The sequence below is a fragment of the Cervus elaphus genome, chromosome 7 (assembly GCF_910594005.1).
Source record: "Cervus elaphus chromosome 7, mCerEla1.1, whole genome shotgun sequence".
Taxonomy (NCBI): Eukaryota; Metazoa; Chordata; class Mammalia; order Artiodactyla; family Cervidae; genus Cervus; species Cervus elaphus.
The window spans coordinates 39,856,457-39,876,375 of NC_057821.1; the positions used below are offsets into that span (position 1 = coordinate 39,856,457).

General features: G+C 46.9%; 1 protein-coding gene and 1 non-coding gene across 2 annotated transcripts; one reads left to right on the plus strand and one right to left on the minus strand.

The window, feature by feature from the left end:
- The first annotated feature begins 554 nt into the window (after positions 1 to 554).
- NHLRC1 (NHL repeat containing E3 ubiquitin protein ligase 1) lies at positions 555 to 1,973 on the plus strand. The gene has a single exon (XM_043908447.1). The coding sequence runs from the start codon at positions 626 to 628 to the stop codon at positions 1,808 to 1,810; it is 1,185 nt and encodes a 394-aa protein (XP_043764382.1). The 5' UTR covers positions 555 to 625; the 3' UTR covers positions 1,811 to 1,973.
- Positions 1,974 to 10,604: 8,631 nt separating this feature from the next.
- On the minus strand, positions 10,605 to 10,711 carry LOC122697861. Its single transcript, XR_006342194.1, has one exon. It is a non-coding gene; the product is annotated as a U6 spliceosomal RNA (small nuclear RNA).
- Positions 10,712 to 19,919: the final 9,208 nt, after the last annotated feature.

Sequence of the window (19,919 nt, forward strand, 5' to 3'; positions counted from 1 at the left end):
GGAAATTCAGGACTGATCTCCTTTAGGATGGACTGGTTGGATCTCCTTGCAGTCCAAGGGACTCTCAAGAGTCTTCTCCAACACCACAGTTCAAAAGCATCCATTCTTCGGCGCTCAGCCTTCTTTATGGTCCAACTCTCACATCCATACATGACCACTGGAAAAACCATAGCTTTGACTAGATGGACCTTTGTTGGCAAAGTAATGTCTCTGCTTTTTAATAGGCTGTCTAGGCTGTGGATCAGTTTCAGTTCAGTCGCTCAGCCGTGTCCGACTATTTGCGACCCCATGAATCTCAGCACGCCAGGCCTTGCTGTCCATCACCAACTCCCGGAGTTTACTCAAACTCATGTCCATCGAGTCGGTGATGCCATCCAGCCATCTCATCCTCTGTCGTCCCCTTCTCCTCCGTGGATTAGCGCTTGTTAAAATCCACTGTCCGCCGATCCGGATACAGTGCCGCGCGCGCCCACCAGGGGGCAGCAGGTCTCGGCCGAGCGCCCAGCCAAAGTGGACGTCAGGCCCAGCGCCCCGCCCCATGACCGTGACCCCGGGCTGCGCCGGCGCCGCGTCCAGCTCGGCTGGCAGACGGAGCGGCCGGAGCGTGCGGGGCGGGGGCCGCGCGATGGGGGCCGAGGCCTCAGGGAGCCGGCCGGAGCTGCGGGAGCTGCTGCGCGAGGCCGAGACCAGCCTGCTCGAGTGCAAGGTGTGCTTCGAGCGGTTCGGCCACCGCCAGCAGCGGCGCCCGCGCAACCTGTCCTGCGGCCACGTGGTCTGCCTGGCCTGCGTGGCCGCCCTGGCGCACCCGCGGACGCTGGCCCTCGAGTGCCCCTTCTGCCGGCGGGCCTGCCGCGGCTGCGACACCAGCGACTGCCTTCCGGTGCTCCACCTCCTGGAGCTCCTGGGCTCCGCGCTGCGCCCCGGCCCGGCCGCCCCGCGCGCCGCCCCCGCCGCCCCGGGGGTCCTCACCTGCCAGCACGCCTTCGGCGGCTGGGGGACCCTGGTCAACCCCACCGGGCTGGCGCTGTGTCCCAAGACGGGGCGGGTCGTGGTGGTGCACGACGGCAAGAGGAGAGTCAAGGTCTTCGACTCCGGGGGAGGCTGCGCGCATCAGTTTGGAGAGAAGGGGGATGCTGCCCAGGACCTTCGGTACCCGCTTGACGTCACGGTCACCAACGACTGCCACGTGGTCGTCACCGACGCCGGCGACCGCTCCCTCAAAGTGTTTGACTTTTTCGGCCAGATCAAACTCGTCTTGGGAGGCCACTTCTGCTTGCCGTGGGGTGTGGAGACCACCCCGCAGAATGGGGTCTTGGTCACGGACGCGGAGGCGGGGTCCCTGCACCTCCTGGAAGTCGACTTTCCCGAAGGGATCCTCCGGAGGACCGAACGGTTGCAGGCTCACCTGCGTCGCCCGCGGGGGGTGGCGGTATCCTGGCTCACCGGGGCCATCGCGGTCCTCGAGCACCCGCTGGGGCCCGGCGCCTGCAGCAGCACCACGGTGAAGGTGTTCAGCGCGACCATGCAGCTCATCGGCCAGGTGGACTCCTTCGGGCTGAGCCTCTTTTTCCCTTCCAAGATCACCGCCTCCGCCGTGGCCTTCGATCACCAGGGCAACGTCGTGGTTGCGGATACTTCCAATCCGGCTGTCCTCTGTCTGGGCAAACCCGAGGAGTTTCCAGTGCTGAAGCCCATCATCACCCACGGTCTTTCGCATCCCGTGGCGCTGACCTTCACCAAGGAGAGTTCTCTTCTTGTGCTGGACAGCGCGGCCCATTCTGTAAAAGTCTACAAGGTTGACTGGGGGTGATGGGGTGTGCTGGGAGTCCTGGGACCTGTGCCAGAAGCCCTGGAGCCGCCCCTGCTGAGCCCTGGATCAATGACTTAATCTTATCTGTTCGACAGAGATGACTGTAACTGCCTGGTAGACTTAACAAAGGTGGGGGCCATTATTAAAGAATAATAATGAAATCTACCATTGATGGATTATGTACTCCTAGTGCTAAGAAATTTGTGAATATTAGCACCTTTAATCCTTTCAACGACCCAGTGGTAATTTCTATTATGAATCTCATTTTAAGGATGAGAAAACTAAGACCCAGATAACTAAAGAGATTTACCCAAGGTCACATTTACTTACTCTGGCAGCCACAAATGAAACTCAATTCTGACTCCAAAACCCCTTGCTCTTAAATAAGACAATAGATGTGGAAAAATATATATGAGTGTATATTGTTGCTACATGTACTCTATTTACATGTAGCTATTTACTTAGAGGCACAGAGAAGGAAACTTCATAGAGTTCGAGAGAAAAAGGATTTTGTGGTGGATGTCAGTTTAGTTCAACGTATAATTCCTTTGATGGCTCTTTAGATGGAGTTACTGTGGATTCTGAGTTACTTGAAAAACAAAAGCAATCAGCTTTGCTTATTCAAAAGGTCAGTACTTCTCTTAGTACCTGTATCTCCTCCGCTATAGGCACACAGGAAATACTACTTGGTTGGTTGAGAAAGGTTTGTGTTTTTTTGTTTGGTGTTCTAAGAAATCTTGATCAAGATAAATAAGATTTTTTTTCCTTACCTTTTCTTCTACAAGTTATATATTTTTGGGTGTCCCGTTTCGAGTTCACTCCTGTCTATGACATGAAGTATGGGTTGAGGTTAATTTTTTTTTTTGGCGTGAGGTTGCCCAATTATTCCAGCACTATTTGTTGAAAAGACGTTTTTTTTTTTTTTTGGCCTCCTTGTGGCATGAGGGATCTTAGTTCCTTGGCCAGGGATTGAACCCATCCCCTCTGCATTGGGAGTGCAGTCTTAGCCTCTGGACTGGGAGGGACGTCCCCGAGAAAGACTTGTGTTGGTGTAAGTTCTGAACTCCAGTGGAATGCTCTATATATATACTTGTGTTAGAGGGCTGGATGATATTTCTGTTAACATAATATAGAGATAAGTCACCACAGTCAGTTCGTGGCAGAAATTATTTTGCTTGCCTTTTTATGATCAGTGGTAATCTGAAGAACTTTTGTGATGGCGTTTTTCTCTGTCCATCTAAATCTGTCCCATATGTTGCAAACACCAGGCACTCAATAAATAATTCCTTTGATCCTAAGTTGGCATTTAACCAGTGACAGATCCATCATGGCTCAGACAGTAAAGAATCTGCCTGCGATGCAGGAGATAGGGGTTTGATCCCTGGGTCAGGAAGATCCCCTAGAGAAGGGAATGGCAACCCACTCCAGTATTCTTACCTGGGAAATCCCATGGACCTAGGAGCCTGTCAGGCTACAGTCTGTGGGGTTCCAAAGAGTCAGACATGACTTCGCAACTAACACTTCCACTTTTCACTTTCAAACACTTTAACTATTTCTTGAATTGAGGTGATGGCTTGACCAAGATGATGCCTGCTTTAAGGTTGCATTGATTAAGTGAATAGGTGGAGATTTCAGGTGAAGCAGCTGGTTCTCTATTAGCTGTGTGTCTAGCTGGTGTAAACATTTCAGAGTTGAGGGCTGTTGGAAAAATACCAAATAGCCAGCACCTCAGAAGCAGTAGCAAAACTTTTTCCTGGGGGAGGAAACTGGTTTTGAAAAGTGAGGGTCTGCTTTAGGTAACAGCAGATGCTTTATCAATAATAGGATTCTCATTTACAAAGCATTTTCATAGATGTAATGTACATTCTAGAAAAAGACTGTAGTTCTTTGAAGCTAAAAGAGAGAGCTAGGCTCCTGCACCAGTCCACAGAAGCCCATTTTGCCTCGATGCTCCCATCATGTAACACTGATACGATTTCAGGCATCATGGACCAACCACCATCTGTAAACGTATCATCCCAAATAGGGGTTCTGGGAACAGCCCCCACCTCCCCCACCATCACCCTATCCTTAGAAATCATCCTCAGGTCAGCGACATCACGGGTATTCTGAGTTGTCTCAGGTGGAGATGCGGATTCAGACTTGGTCATTTGTGAGCAGGGCACTGTGGATTGATGTTACAAATGTTTTTCTTGGGGACAATGACATTTTAAGGTCTCCGGGTCCATTGAGCCAATCAAGAGACCTTCTCTTATATGGAATCATTGGTGGTATCATGTTTGCCTCTAGAGCTGCGTGTATGTCTTTTTTCAGGCCAGATATGGAATATATGCAGCACGTATCAAGAGATCTCTTGTTACCATGTGGATTATCCAGCCAGAAGAATGGGGTGTGAGTTCCCCAGATGACATGGGAACAAATCAGAGAGGTGATCACAAGTGATCTTGTGAACGGCTACCTCTCCTGGGTAGATGATCAGGCTGCGGATAGTGAGCAGGGTTTCCAAAGACACAAGTTTTGCTGTTTCTAATTCACAGGCATGCACATGGTGCTAAGGGGATAGGTTCAGTAACCTGTAACGGAGATGCTAAATTCACCTTCTGGGTCGTGCTCTTTAAAGCAAGCTGGTTTAAGCGCTCGAGCCCCGCTCCTCTGAATACTGGGTTGTTAGAGGAACTGGAGAGTCTGAGATGGGCCAGAGGAAATCATCGCAACAGAAAGAAAGAGGTCCCTCAAAAACTGTGCCTTTTGTAGAGACCTGGATGGACCTGGAGTCTGTCATACAGAGTGAAGTCAGAAAGAGAAAAACCAACACTGGAAATTAATGCATATGTGCGGAATCGAGAGAAATGTTACCGATGATTTTATTTGCAAAGCAGAAATAGAGACACAGACATAGAGAACCAACATATGGCTACCAAGGGGGAAAGGAGGGGGTGGGATGAACTGGGAGATTGGATTGACTATATATACTATTGACACTGTGTGTAAAGTAGATAACTAATGCGAACCTGCCGTGTAGCACAGAGAACTCTCCTCAATGCTCCCTGTGACCTGAATGAGAAGGAAATACAAAGAAGAGGGGGATACATGTAACAGCAGCTGATCCCTTTTGCTGTACAGAGAGACTAACATACTTGTAAAGCAACTACACTGCAATAAAAATCAATAAAATTTAAAAAAATAATAAAGTAAGAGGTTCCCAGGTGATGGAGGAGAGTTGGAATGCCTCTCCAGAGGTCAGAGACAAAAGAACTGAACCACAAATAACTGGAGAAGGAAAAGGAATGGGCTTTTCCTGAAAATCACCCTCAATCAGGCACCCTCAAAAAAGGCACCTCAAAAAGGCACCCTCAATCAGGTGCCTATAGGCCGGCGCTACCCACCACCCCTCGCCATTGGTGCGTCTATAAAAGCAAGCAGAGGCCCAGTCAGCAGCGCCCGCGTCAGCCTCCGTTTGTTCTTGTTTTGCCCAATTCCTGAGGCTCAGACTGTCTCCTGGTTTTGGCCTTGTTCTGCCCTCTGGACTTGATTTTCACAGTCTTCTTCCTTGGCGTTTCCTAAGGCCTGTGGTTCAGAGTCATACGTCTTCCCTCCACTCAGACACACTCTCTCTGGATCCCAGGACCCAAAGCATCACAACTTGTCTGTGCCTCATCCAGACCTTCCCTGGCGAGTGGGGTGAAGACCTCACTGAAAGTGAATTATGTGCCTTTTGAGGAAGTATTCCATATACCTCGGAAAAACGGGGAAGACCCACTGATGATGGCAATTTAACCATCCTCCACCCGCCACCGAGAGACGAGAGGTAGGCAGGTGGCCAGGGCTCCACTAACAGCGACCGCTCCGGGGCTTCTGGGGCTTCCCTGGCAGCTCAGTCCGTAAAGGAGCCTGCAATGCAGGAGACCCAGGTTCGATCCCCGGGTCAGGAAGATGCCCTGGAGAAAGAAATGGCAACCCACTCCAGTATTCCTGCCTGGAGAAATCCACGGACAGAGGAGCCTGGCGAGCTACAGTCAATAGGGTCGCAAAGAGTTGGACACAACTTAGCAACTAAACCACCACCCCCCGGTGGTGTACTACAGTTGATAAGGAGATGAAATGTCTTCTTGAAGACTATGTAGAAAATGTGAGAGGGAGGCTGACAGGGCTCACCACAGCGACCGTGCTGAGCCGTCCTGGTTGTCTACCATGCCCACCGCCCCTTCTAAGGAAAACCCACTCCCCCCGCCCCCCACAGGCCCTGCTGAGGAGCTGGCCCTCGGCCGCCGTGTTTCCTACTGCCCGACCCTCTCTACCCATAGCTGATTGGATAGGAGTGCCCACCAATATGAAGAGCAACCTGTCCATCAATGTCCCGCCAAATATTCAATTAGGTCAAGAAGCTAGCCTACGACTTGGCCTCGGATGAACAGTTTTTATCAAAAGGGACAAGGAGATCCAATGAGATTCTTTTCTTGAAGTGGCAGGGTTGCCTTTTTTTTTTTTAATTGAAGTGTAGTTAGTTTTATGGGCTTCCCTCTTGGCTCAGTCGGTAAAGAATCTACCCGCAATGCAGGAGACCAGGGTTCAATTCCTGGGTCAGGAAGATTCTCCTGGAGAAGGAATGGCAACCCACTCCAGTATTCTTGCCTGGAGAATCCTGTGGACACAGGAGCCTGGTGGGCTACAGTCCGTGAGGTCACAAGAATCGGACACGACTTAGTGACTAAACCACCACCAGAGTTGGTTTACACTGTTTTAGTTTCAGATATATAGCAAAGTGATTCAGTTATACATGCATCTTTTAAAAATTCTTTTCCCTTATAGGTTATTATAAAATATTGAGTGTAGTTCCCTGTGCTGGGTAATCTATTTCCATTTTCAAACCGCTGATGGATAAATCTGGAGGGATGAAAAGTGATGATACAGGAAAGCCAATTCCATTACATTTTGGAGTTAATTTCCGCAAAATTGTACCAGTCCCCTCTGGTGGACACTAAAATGTAAATCTTAAAATTAGTAACTTTTCTTCTCTGACCAGTCAGTGAGAAATACATTATTTGAATTTGTTAAATTTGCTAGCAGCACTGTCTGTACAAGTTGAACACATGAGGATATTCAGATGCATTCTGATTATGGACAAAGCCTATTAATTCATAAGGGTTTTGGGGAAGAGAAGAGAGTTATGTCTTTGTCAGGTTTTACCATTAGGGTTATGCTGGCCTCATACAATGAGTTGGGCAATGTTCCTTCCAGCTTTATTTCCTGAAAGAATTTGTGTGACAGTGTTGTCATTTCCTCTTAAATGTTTGATAGAGTTCATCAGTGAAACCTAGTGGCCCAAGAAATTTCTTGATGTGTGTACGTTCAGAGTTTACGGTTGTTTTCTGTAGAAAGATGGGCCAATTGGAGCTTACTCAATCATACTGGAACAGGAAGTTAATCAATTAAAAACACCTTTTAAATTTCTTTTTTTTTTTTTTTTTTGGCAAGCATTTTATCATTGAGTATTTCCTGTGTGCTCATTTTGTGTTGAGCAGGGTGGGAAGCCGTGAGGATGTGAAGGTTCCCAGGCGCTGATGGTCGGGGGTCAGGTGTAGAGATGGACAAGCTAATCAGAAGAATACAGCACAGGATGGTGAGTGCTCTGGAAAGAACATGCTGGGGGGTGGGGCTGGGGGAAAGGGGCCCAGTGGCCAGAACAGAACAGATATTGGAAGAGATGACATCACCCTAGAATTCCAGATTGATTCATTCCAAATTGATTGATGTCATCAATGCTGGTCCACTTCATCCAAAACAAATTAAAAAACTAAAGGTAAACATTTGTCTTTAAGTATTGATTCTTCCTGGTCCTGGCATTAGGATCTATTTTTCTGTCACTGTAGCCTGTCAGCGTTTGGGGACTGTGTAAAGAAGGCAAGATGACAGCTGATGGTCAGTGATGCTCAGCTGAGTTTTAGAGCATCTCGGGGTATTTTTTGATATTTTTACATTTAGCTAAACACCACAGTAGTAAGTGTATTCTAAAAAGGTCAAAAGTGCCCTCTTTGGACAATGCTCATTTGTTGTTACAATGAAATCCTCCCCGCAGTGAAACATTTTATAATCCCCTCCCACATTTAGTCCTTTCCCATCATTGTGGCGGTGACAGATTTTATGGGAGGAGGAGTCACGTGGACATAACACACACTTCCCTGATACAGAGACGCTTGCTGTTGGAAGCGTCCCCGTTTCCTGTGGTTTGACACCTCTCAGTGCTTGGCACCTGCTTTGTGGTTAAGTCAGGACCTTGCTGGGCATCTTGGCACTGATTACTCGAGTCGTCCCCTCCCCCAGCTTCAGCCACTCGGGGGACACCCCTCCTGTGCGGTACCCGGTCAAACAGAGGCACAATATTCAAGAGAAAGACACTGCAGCTTTCACCTGGAGCTATTTTTCATGAATCTTAGACTGTATGTCAAAAGAGGCCAGAAACAGGGACTACTTTCAAAGAACCAAGATGGAGAAACATGAAACATTAGAAGAGTTTTGGCTCCAGGCACCCAGCACTTGGTCAGAATATGAGAAAAGCTTCTCCAATTATTGAGGGTTGATTTGATGGGATATTTCACAACTGAGTTTGGAAGTATTTTGCGGGGGCTAGGGGATACCAGGGCATATGTCTGGAAGATCCTATCTTTGTTATGGAACGTGCCAAATAATTTATGAATACTGCTTAGCACCATCTCTTCGTGTACACACCACCAATGAAAGGCTTCCCGTCAGGATGTGACCTTTGCTTGGGTTCCATGCTCTCTCTCCCAGCCAGGTCGACTCATTACCGTCTCCCTCGCGGGGAGAAGGGCTCCTGCCTGCGGCTCTCCGGTGGACACACTCTGAAGTTGGCCCCTGTCCCCCCAGGAGCAGCATAAGAGGCTTCCAGCTAAAGGCTTTCCTGTCTGGCGCCTGGGGCCTGCCATCCAGGGCATAGGCCTCACCACTGCCCCCATCTGTGCCCCAGGGGAGCCTGGACTCGGCTCTCACCTCCAGCACTGTGGGACCAACCCAGATATGACATCTGGGCCCCAGCTTTGCTCTCGCGCGGCTGCTGTAGGCATCCTTGCCTCCATCCTTAGCTGTGACCCACGGTGACACTTTCTGTCTTACCTAATGCTGTTACAGACCAGGGAGTGTATGAGGTTGAGTTTTTTTGGACCGTTACTGGGACAGAGGCAGAGGATAAGAGAGTAGCAAGTGGAAACGGTACCAAGAATGAATGGCTTCTCATTGGATGCAGAGACTCTACACCGGGTACCAGCCTTCAGTTCTCACACAGACTCATATCCTCATCATAACCTAGGAAGTATTGGGTTGGCCAAAAGGCTGATTCGGGTTTTTCTGTGAGATGTTATGTATGTCCGTAAGATGCTTTCCATAATGTCTTACAGAAAAACCCAAAAGAAACTTTTGTCCAACCAGTAGTTGCTATTGGCATTTTTACAGGTGGGAAAACTGAGGCACAGAGAAGCTAAGTAATTTGGTGAAGGTCACATAGACAGACGGTAGATAAACTGTTTAATCTCTCTGAGCCTTAGTTTCTTTCTGTAAAATGGAAATTTAATAGTACCCACTTTCTAAACTTGTGAGACCCACATAAGTTTATACGTATGCAATAGAACACACGATAGGTGTTCAGTCTCTCTTAGCAATCATTATTTTGCCTGAACTATTTTGGGATAAGGCAGTACCTCTGTTTTTAAGCACAGAGGTTAGTGATCGTGAAGCTTAGACCTGCAGGAAGCCACCTGTGCTCGAGTGTAGGGAGAACGTGCCCAATAACAACGCCCGCAGAAACGAAAGCAGAGCTGAAAGCCGGAGGAAGATGACATCCGTGTAACGTCTTTGGGTCTCCCAGTTTTTCTATTCCTAAAGCTGGGTATCACCCTGGATGTCACGTTTATCTGAGCTGACAAGTTTCCTGTTCTAAAACAAGTTTGAGTTGTGTGTCTGTGTTGTTGTTATTGTTTAGTGGCTCAGTCATGTCCGACTTTTGCGACCCCGTAGACCGTAGCCCTCCAGGCTCCTCTGTTCATGGGATTCTCCAGGCAAGAACACTGGAGTGGGTTGCCATTCCCTTCTGCAGGGGTTCTTCCCGACCCAGGGATGGAACCCACGTCTCCTGCATTGGCAGGTGGGTTCTTTACCACCGAGCCACCGGGGAAGCCCCCTGGGTGTCTATGACTTTCATCTAAAGGAGCCTCAAGAGAGTCCAAGGTCAGGCTCCTAGAAGCCGTCATGTGTTCATATTACAAGGACTTTGCTTTACACCCTATGTCAAGGCAGCACAAACTGGCTTTCAGTCTGTACTCAGAGATCCACAAAAGAAGAAAATGACTGGCTCCTTTGAGTTTTGAGTGAGGTGTCAAACTACTAATAAGTTGTTGGACTTTTTTGTTTGTTTGGCCACACCACATGGCGTGTGGGATCCTAGTCCCCAGACCACTTCATTTTGAAATGCAGACAATTAACCCCTGGACCACCAGGGAAGTCCTTACACTGTCTGATTTTTTTTTTTTTTTTGAAGAGTGGGAGGAGAGTCACCTGCTACCCATTGAAAGGATTTTTTTTTTTTTTGATTATCAGAGCTCCTGTGATACAAAAGGTTTTCAAGTTTGGTAGGATCAAAGAAAGGGCTTCCCAGCTGATGCCATTGTAAAGAATCCACCTACCAGTGCAGAAGATGCAAGAGACACAGGTTCAATCCCTGGGTCGGAAAGATCACCTGGAGTAAGCAATGGCCACCCACTCCAGTATTATTTAAAAAAAAAAAAAAGATATGGAGTGCTTCAGGAATTTGCATGTCATCCTTGCTCAGGGGCCGTGCTAATCTTCTCTGGATTGTTCCAGTTTTAGTATATATGCTGCCAAAGCGAGCACCCGCTCCAGTATTCTGGCCTGGGAAATCCCATGGAGAGGGGAGCCTGGCGGGCTACAGTCCTCGGGGTTGCAAAGAGTCAGACATGACTGAGCTGGCGCACCCACACAAAAGCCACACACACAGGATAACACAAATCTTGACGTATAAGTCCCTCACTTTCTAAATAAGTAAATTGAAGCCTGGAGAGGTTAAGTAACTTGGATAAGTGATTAATCTTCTTAGGAGAAAAACCAGAATTCTAAACCTTGCTGCCGTTGGAATCCTCTCTGATTTTTGGATTTTCAGCAACATAAACTGCACACAGTGTTTTTTCTACATAGATATGCAGAATCGGAGAGTCAGCAGCTGATGTCAGCTCTCCTGACTCCTAACCAAGTTTGGTTTTCCCATTGTTATCATGCTTTTTCCTACAAGTAAACACTTTTCTTGTAACCACGGTATTTACTTATCTTACTGTAATGTATATAAGCATGTGACAAACATACAGTGTAGAATTCTAGTCCTATAGGATGTTACCGGGGGTAATGTGGAAAAAGAGGTTCCGTATTTAATTAAATTTATGAGTTAAATGGGTTTCTTTATTGCAATAGATCTCAAAGCCATCAATAAGCTATTTTGCAATGTAAATTGCAAAATAAAGGGAATGGTTAGATACAGGGTACAGTGTTTTCCAAACTTATCCAGCCCCAGGTCTGCTGCTGGAAATACTATTCTGGTAGCCTGAATTTTCATATTTTTTCCTTTTCCCCCATGATTCCATTCTGCCCTTTACTTTGGTGTTCTTGTTTCTGGGTCTTCATTTTTTAATTTTTACCTTCAATTCTCATCCTCCCTCGCAGTCTTCTGTCACTCCAAGTTCCTACATTTGGGTGCTTTTCCAGTGATAATTCCCCTTCTGTCAGTCTTTGTGTGTGGCCTTTTTTTTTGGGCGCGGGGGAGGCAGAGGAGGGGTAAAGAACTCCAATGAGCCAGTGTCTCTTGCAGGTTTAGGGAAGAATGACCGACCTGGGCTCACTCAGGTCAGCCTTGCCTTAATTGTATCTCAATATATCTGCCAGAGAAGGTAATGGCACCCCACTCCAGTACTCTTGCCTGGAAAATCCCATTGACAGAGGAGCCTGGTAGGCTGCAGTCCATGGGGTCACGAAGAGTCGGACATGACTGAGCGACTTCTGTTTCACTTTTCACTTTCATGCATTGGAGAAGGAAATGGCAACCCACTCCAGTGTTCTTGCCTGGAGAATCCCAGGGACGGGGGAGCCTGATGGGCTGCCGTCTATGGGGTCGCACAGAGTCAGACACGACTGAAGCGACTTAGCAGCAGCAGTATATCCGCGCCCCAAGGTGGGCTTGTGGGAAAGAGCAGCTCGTACCAATGCCTTCCAGGGCCTGCCCAGAAGTGCCACGAGAGCCACTATGCCCCTTTGTTGAATCCCCCTCACCTTTCCAGGAACAGCCCAGCAGTGAAACTTCTCTGCATATTATCCAGCCATCAGAGGTTCTCTCCAGACATGAGGTATCTCACCAGCAAGCCAGTTCCAGCCCCACATTCACCCTTTTCTCTCCGGACACGGGAGCTCTCTGTCCAAGGTGGCATTTACACCTTCACTGTGCTCGGCTTTGTTGCTTCTGCTGTTGTTTGGGCACTGCTTGCCGGATCTTAGTGCCCCGACCAGGGATTGAACTTGTGCCCCCTGCAGTGGAAGCCCAGAGTCCCTACCACTGGACCCCCAGGGAAGTCTCAGCATTTATACTTTGACCGGGAGACTCAGCCTCCCGGATTAAGAGCCCCAGCACTTAACTCTGAATGTGTGGCTGTCTTTCATCTTTCTCAAGTGTTCTGTATTTTCTACATCTGCCTTATTGTATCCACAAAATTCTAGCAGTAATCCTGAACATACTTACACATAGGTATGATTTCTCTTCATTTAGAGTTTTAAGATTTAACATCCCCTAATTTTCAAGGTTCTTTACAGACTTCATGGTAGAGTTTCGAGGAGTACCATGCTTCTTCCGTCAAATAAATGGTGTCAGAACCTGCGTTCATGCTGATTCCATTGAATGAAGACCTCATGAACTTTTCTCCTTCTCACACTTTTCCCCCCAGAATTTTTCCTATTCATTCTGACACTGAAATGCATCCTACACACATCACTTTTTTTGAGGAGTTTTGGGACCGTGGCTTCATTGTGGAGACCTCAAAGCCAAACAAGCCATTTCCAAGGCCAGGTGTGAATTATTGACAGGTAGCACGTTCGATGGGCTTCTCAGGTGGCACTAGGGGTAAAGAATCTCCCTGCCAATGCAAGAGATGTGGGTTCAATCCCTGGGTTGGGAAGATCCCTTGGAGTAGGAAATGGCAACCTACTCCAGTATTCTTGCCTGGGAGATTCCATGGACAGAAGATCCTGGCAGGCTACAGTCCATGGGGGTCCCAAAGAATCAGACACGACTAGGAACACATGCAGCAGTGGGGATAAACTTTATACTCATCCATGTTCATTTCAAAATTTGATACTATCTGTAAGAGTAAATAGAAAGCAAATTCTGAAATGTTGATGGTAAGTAGACTTCTCATGTTTTCTATTTTAATGGTTTCCTAGAGACACACATACCCTTCTTACTATTTTATATTGAATCAGACCTCCCTATGGCTGTTTCTTGTCACACAGGGCCGTCAGCTAGTAGCTGACTATGTCATCTTTAAGCATTTTGGTATATGTTGGGATTTGTCCATAAGGAGCATAGACTCTAGCTGGAAATAGGTAGAGAGCTACAACCAGCCACAGACTATCCCCTGTACCCCTCATCCAGCCATCCAGCCATACCTCTGGGACTCACTAAGTGATGATATCCAGTGCATACTCGGAAGGCCCTCTCCAGGTGCAGCTGAAGGAATCCATAGCAGAAATGATGCCTGATCTGATAACACCCAGATCCAGGAAAGAAGAAGCTAAAGAAGGTTACTTCTGCTATATATCTGAGCCTCAGGTAATCTGATCGGTACTACCTGGCTGGCTATTAGTTTAACTAAGTTACTCGTTTGGGCTCAGGTATCACGTCAAGGTGTTAAATTTAATCTCTAAAGACTTATGTGGTTTGGACTCAGAATGTACTATGAACTCAACTTTTTTCCTTTCTAGTGTTGCATCTAAACTCTGTAACTGACCCAGATTTCAGGACTTGGCTGGGAACCGCAGAGAAGGTTTGAGGCAGATACAGGATTCAGTTCAGGACGCTTTCAGTTCTGGTCTGGCTCTTTATTTATTTACTTTTTGGTTGCACCAGGTCTTCATTGCTGCTCATGGGCTTTCTCTAGTTGTGGCAAGCGATGGTGGCTTCTCTTGGGGAACACAGCTCAAGGGCTTCAGTAATTGCGGCATATGGGCTCACTCATTGTGGCTCATAGGCTTACTTGCTCCATGGCAAGGAGGATCTTTCCGGGCCAGGGATCGAACCCATGTCCCCTGCATTGCAGAGTGGACTCTTAACCACTGGACCACCAGGGAAGCATTGCTCTAGCTCTTGATAGCCCAGCTTGTCCAAGGTTTCCAGTTTTCTGTCTCCCCTGTGATCTGAGTGAAACTTAAAACCCTTGGACAATAGAGTACCAGACTTTCACCATGAGAGTCCAGGGTTGAAGTCTGTTCAGAACCATGGCTCTGTTCCTTTCTTCTATCATCATAGATAAACATAGCCACAGTGGCGAATTCCGGTGGCCAGTTATTAGCTCACACTCTTCTTAGGGTATTATTAATCACTTTGTAAGCATTCAAGTAACTTTCTGTTTGTCTTCTTTTCCTTCCTTGGACTAGAGTGTTCTCTTTCATGCATAGAATAATACAAGCAATTTCTACCTCTTTTCTACATAGACATTTTGGCCTTGGACACACCACTAACAATCATAAATCCAGAGGTTTCCAGGGCATCATTCAGGTAACACACTGGATTAGCCAGGATTGAGAACCACTGACTTCGATGAATCAGGACTTATCCCCGAACCACATCAGGGAGAAGTGAAATCAGAGGTCAGCCAGAGGACAAGGGGAAATAGCCCTTAGATAGGCAACTCACAGATGACAAAGAAATGTTTGTTGAATTTCTCCAAAGAAGATGCACAAATGACCAACAAGCCCATGAAAAGAAGCTCAGCCGCTAACCATTAGGAAAATGCCAGTGAAAGTCACAAGGAGACACCACCTCATACCCATTAGGACGGCTACTATTAAAAAATAAGAAAAAAGCAAGTGTTATGGAGTAGGGAGAAATTGGAACCCTTGTGTACCACTGGTTAGAGTGTACAATGGTGCAGCCACTGTGGAAAACAATATCGTAGTTTCTAACAAAATTAAACATAGAGTTACCATGAAAAGTTGAAAAAGTTAAAGTGTAAGTCTCTCAGTTGTGTCTGACTCTTTGCAAACCCCTCGGCTATAGCCAGTCAGGCTCCTCTGTCCCTGAGATTTCCCAGGCAAGAATACTGGAGTGAGTAGCCATTCCCTTCTCCAGAGGGATCTTCCTGACCCAGGGATTGAACCCAGGTCTCCTATATTGCAGGCAGATTCTTTACCATCTGAGCCACCAGCAATTCCACTTCTGGCAAGGGCCCCGAAAGAATTGCAAGCAGGATCTGAAGAGATATTTGTCCACCATGTTCATAGCAGCGTTATTCACAATAGCCCAAAGGTGGAAGCAACTTAAGTGGCCACTGACAGATGAATGGATCAACAAAACATGGCCTATCATACAACGAAATGTGATTCTGCCTTAACAAGGAAGCAAATTCTGACACACGTGACAGCTTGAACAAACCTGGAGAATATTATGCCGAGTGAAACGAGCCAGTCACAGAAGAACAAATACTGTATGTCTCAGTCAAATCCATAGAGACAGAATACAGAATGCGAGTGCCCAGGGGCTGGGAGAAGAGGGTAACAGGGGGTTGTTTAATGGGTGTAGAGTCTCAGTTTCATAAGATGCAAAGAGTTCTGGAGATGGACTGCACAACAATGAACATACTTACCACTTCTGAACTGTACACTTAAAAGATGCTTAAGACGGCAAACTTTACATCACCTGTATTTTGCCACAACTGAAAAATAAATGTTCACCAATAGACGCAGAGCTGAGAAAACCATCTGGCTTCTGTACTGGAGACTTGGTGGTGAGAACCCAGGGGAAGAAGCTGCATAGGCGGGGAGAACCCTGAAACCAACATACTGCACTTCTTCAAAGAGCAGTGAACTTCAGATCCCTATGGTGTTCAGAGAGGAGGAAGGGCGGGAAATAAGAATCCAGAGAGAAATTCCAGCAAGAGCCTGCACCTAGATAGTTATCAGCCTACAGGGCAACTCCTGCCCGGTGTTCTTTGCAAAATGGCCTGAGGACCTGGCAAGACAAGGCAGCCCAAGAGCCCGTGGATTTTCTAAGTCTCAGAGGGGATTTTGGAAGGGGCAGGCTGAGCAGATGTCTACTCAGCCCTCCCTTTCCCATTCTAATGAAGCCACCGGGCCTGGGCAACCCTAAACCACCGGTGATAGCAAAGCCTCTTCTGTTTAGCTTAGGGCTGTGTTTGAGTACTGATGTTTACACCTGAATGGATATAATGGAGAGGGAATTTGTAGCCCATAAAGGAAGAAAATGAAGTGGTACTTCTAAGCTCCAGGTGGCGATTCAGGAGACACAAGAGGCAGGGGTTCAATCCCTGGGTCTGGAAGATCCCCTGGAGAAGGGCATAGCAACCCACTTAAGTATTCGTGCCTGAAGAATTCCAAGGACAGAGGAACCTGGCAGGCTATAGTCCATGGGGGTCACAAAGAGTCAGACACAACTGAAGCGACTTAGCACACACACTAAGTCCTGGTGATGTAAGCTGGAAGCTGTCCCATCAGTCTCACCTCTTGCGTGTCCAGGTCCAGCAGAAGCCATCTGCTCAGTTCCTCCCTGCTCACACTCCCCAAGGAGTGTAGACAGCATTCTGTAAGCCAATGATAACCATCAGCTTTCCCCACCCTCTTCCACCACTTCCACACCTCCTCAGCTTACTGTCTGTTTTTTTTTTTTTTTTAACCTCAACACTTCCTCAACAGGGCAGAGCACCTAATTAAATATTTTGGTGTAAAGGGGTTTTTCTTTAGGCTGTTGCCGATGAAAGGGAAGTCGTCTTAGTGCTAAGACAAAGACTTTGAAGTTTTCAAACTGTGCTTCCAGAAGTGTGGACAGCTAGCCACCTGACTCGGAATTACCTGAGACAGCTGTTAAAGATGACACTTCCTGGGCTGTAACCCAGACCCACTGTTCCATGGTCTTTGGAGGTGTGGCCCGGGAACTGCCTTTTAACAAGGTGATTCTTAAGCCATTAAGCATTGAGATAGTCTTCAAAGAGCAGTTGCCAGAGAGAGGCTGCTGAGTGAGTGACCTTGAGACAAACAGGTACAGAGACAAAGGAGGAAACATTGATTGATTATCTATTTTTAAGTATTTTGTATATAAACTATGCCATTTAAAGTTATCAATGGAAGATTGCCAACAAAGGTCCATCTAGTCAAAGCTATGGTTTTTCCAGCAGTCATGTATGGATGTGAGAGTTGGACTATAAAGAAAGCTGAGCACCGAAGAATTGATGCTTTTGAACAGTGGTGTTGGAGAAGACTCCTGAGAGTCCCTTGGACTGCAAGGAGATCCAACCAGTCCATCCTAAAGGAGATCAGTCCTGAATATTCATTGGAAGGACTGATGTGGAAGCTGAAACTTTAGCTACCTGATGCAAAGAACTCATTGGAAAAGACCCTGATGCTGGGAAAGATTGAAGGCGGGAGGAGAAGGGGACAACAGAGGATGAGATGGTTGGATGGCATCACCGACTCAATGGACATGAGTTTGGGTAGACTCTAGGAGTTGGTGATTGATAGGGAGACCTGGTGTGCTGCAGTCCATGGGGTCGCAAAGTGCTGGACATGACTGTGACTGAACTGAACTGAACTGAACTGAAGTGACTTGCCTAAAAGCTGAGAAAACTAGAATGTGAATCTAGTTTGTTGTTTGTTTGTTTTAGACAGAAACACATGACTTAGCAGGATCCTAGTTTCCCAACCAGAGATTGAACCTGGGCCCCTGGCAGTGAAAGCACAGAGTCCTAACCCCCGGACCAGGGAATGCCTTGAATTCAGTTCTAACTGAAAGCCCACGGCTCTGCTGGCTCCCAAAATCTGTCCACTTTTGCATTTGTCAGGAAAGCCTAGAGTGTGATGAACCGAGTGGCTGTCTCCTGTTTACCTTCATACCCTGTATTCATTTACGCCCTTTGTACCCAGAGACCATTATATCTGTAACGCAAGCCCTTCACCCAATAGGAGGCTCAGGGACCTTCCAGGCATCCACTCCGTTAAAATTAGAATGTATAAACAAAACGTTAAAAATAGAAACAAACAGCTCCTCCTCATGGGGCGAGTGTGACATCTGACAAAAGGAAGCGACACACCCTCAAATAAGGAAGAACTAGCCAAGTCCATGGGTGTGGTCTGATAGCAAATGCTCCTCTTCAGATCACATTTGAGCTTTGACCAGCTGCCGTTTTCATTCACCAGGAAGAGTTCACTTTCTGAGCTCTTGTGTAGTCAGTGCCTCGTCCTTTACATCCTCGTCCGTGGAAAGGTTCTGGTGGTCACAGTTCTTGGGAAGGCGATTAGGCAGTGAAGCCAATCAGATGGTCATCCCACCAAGGTTTAGTAAGAAGCTGCAGCTGTGTGCAAAAGTTAAATAAAGCACCACACCTGCTCCCAAGGAGCTTACAGTCCAGTGGGGGAAGCCGCAGGAGACAGCCTGTTTTAACAAAGATCCACGCACAGTGAGTTTGGGGAGCACTGTGGAGCAGTGCTGAATCATTGTGGCCCAACCCAGGACCGGGCAGCAGAGAGGGCAGGGAAGGCTTCCTGGAGGAAATTACATCAAGAGAAAGGCTTAGAGGAATGAGGGGAAGTGACTAGCTGAAGGGGACTGGTAGAACAGCCGCCATGAGCAAAGCCAAGAAGGGAAGAAAACAGTGTTGAGACTAAGGATAAATCTGCATCTACTGCAGAGATTCCCATCAACCATTTCCATGTGGCTACATCAGCACGTTGTTTTCTAGCAGATTTTCCCCAAACCTTTATTTCCCCAAAGGCCTTTTGGCTGTTGCCCTTTATTGTTTCCCTGACCAGCTTATTAACTCTGAAATTAGCAGAAGTTCATCTGGTCTACCTTTCCCTCCATGCAGAAATCTTTTTTCCATTTGAAGTTTAGAGCATTTGTATTCTGCTTTCCATCCGCACTCAATAATTTCTTAATGTTTAGACATTCTGTTGGGAGACTGTTTTTAGTTGAAAAGGCTGAAACTATCCTATTTGATTATTGTGGGATGAGAGAGAAGAGTAAGGTATGTATCTCTTGATGTCAAATCTGGAAAGTAGAAAGCTTTCTTGAAGAGGTGTGATGACTCTGAGGGAGAGTATTGCCCATCCATTCGAAACACCCCCAGTGAGGAGTGAAATGCTTTGGTCTGGCCAACCAGCAAATGAGAAGAGTTCCCTCTTTCGGCCGAAGTCTTGAATTTTAAACGATGTATTTCATCATTCAGAGCAGGCCCAGCGCCACACAAACAATCTCCCACATTTCTTTTAATTACTTCCTCATGAGAACAGATTTTTATGGATTGAAAGTCTATATTAATACAAATAGGATGAGAAACAGGAATCTGAGCCAACTGACTATTCCCAGGGGAAATGCCACCACACATTCAGAAATTGATTGGAAGGGCCCAAAGATGTGGAAATCTTTAGAAATTTTTCTGCAGGAAAATAAATGTTTGTGGAATTGCAATAATGAGCACCGGGCCAATGGAGCCTCAGTGACGACACATTACAAATATAATAAGCTTTCTTTTGACCTTAAAGGAATCATCCCAACCCAAGCTATGTGATCACCAATCAAAGTCTTACAGCACGAATTGTGACTCCTGACAGAAGAGTGAAATTCAGTTGTTCTCTTAAGTTCTCAATCACACCTTTGTAATGGAACGATGAATCATAATTGCAGAGCCCAGGAATAACACAGTTATTAAGGACCCCAGTCCAAAATGGAAGGCTAGACCACTGTCTTAAGTTGCGTTCAAGACTGACTGCATAATTTGCAGAACCCAGTGTGCAATAAAAACATGGGGCACCTTGTTTA

Excerpts from the sequence above, each read along its gene's own strand:
- NHLRC1 (XM_043908447.1), top strand. The coding sequence starts at position 626 with ATGGGGGCCGAGGCCTCAGGGAGCCGGCCGGAGCTGCGGGAGCTGCTG.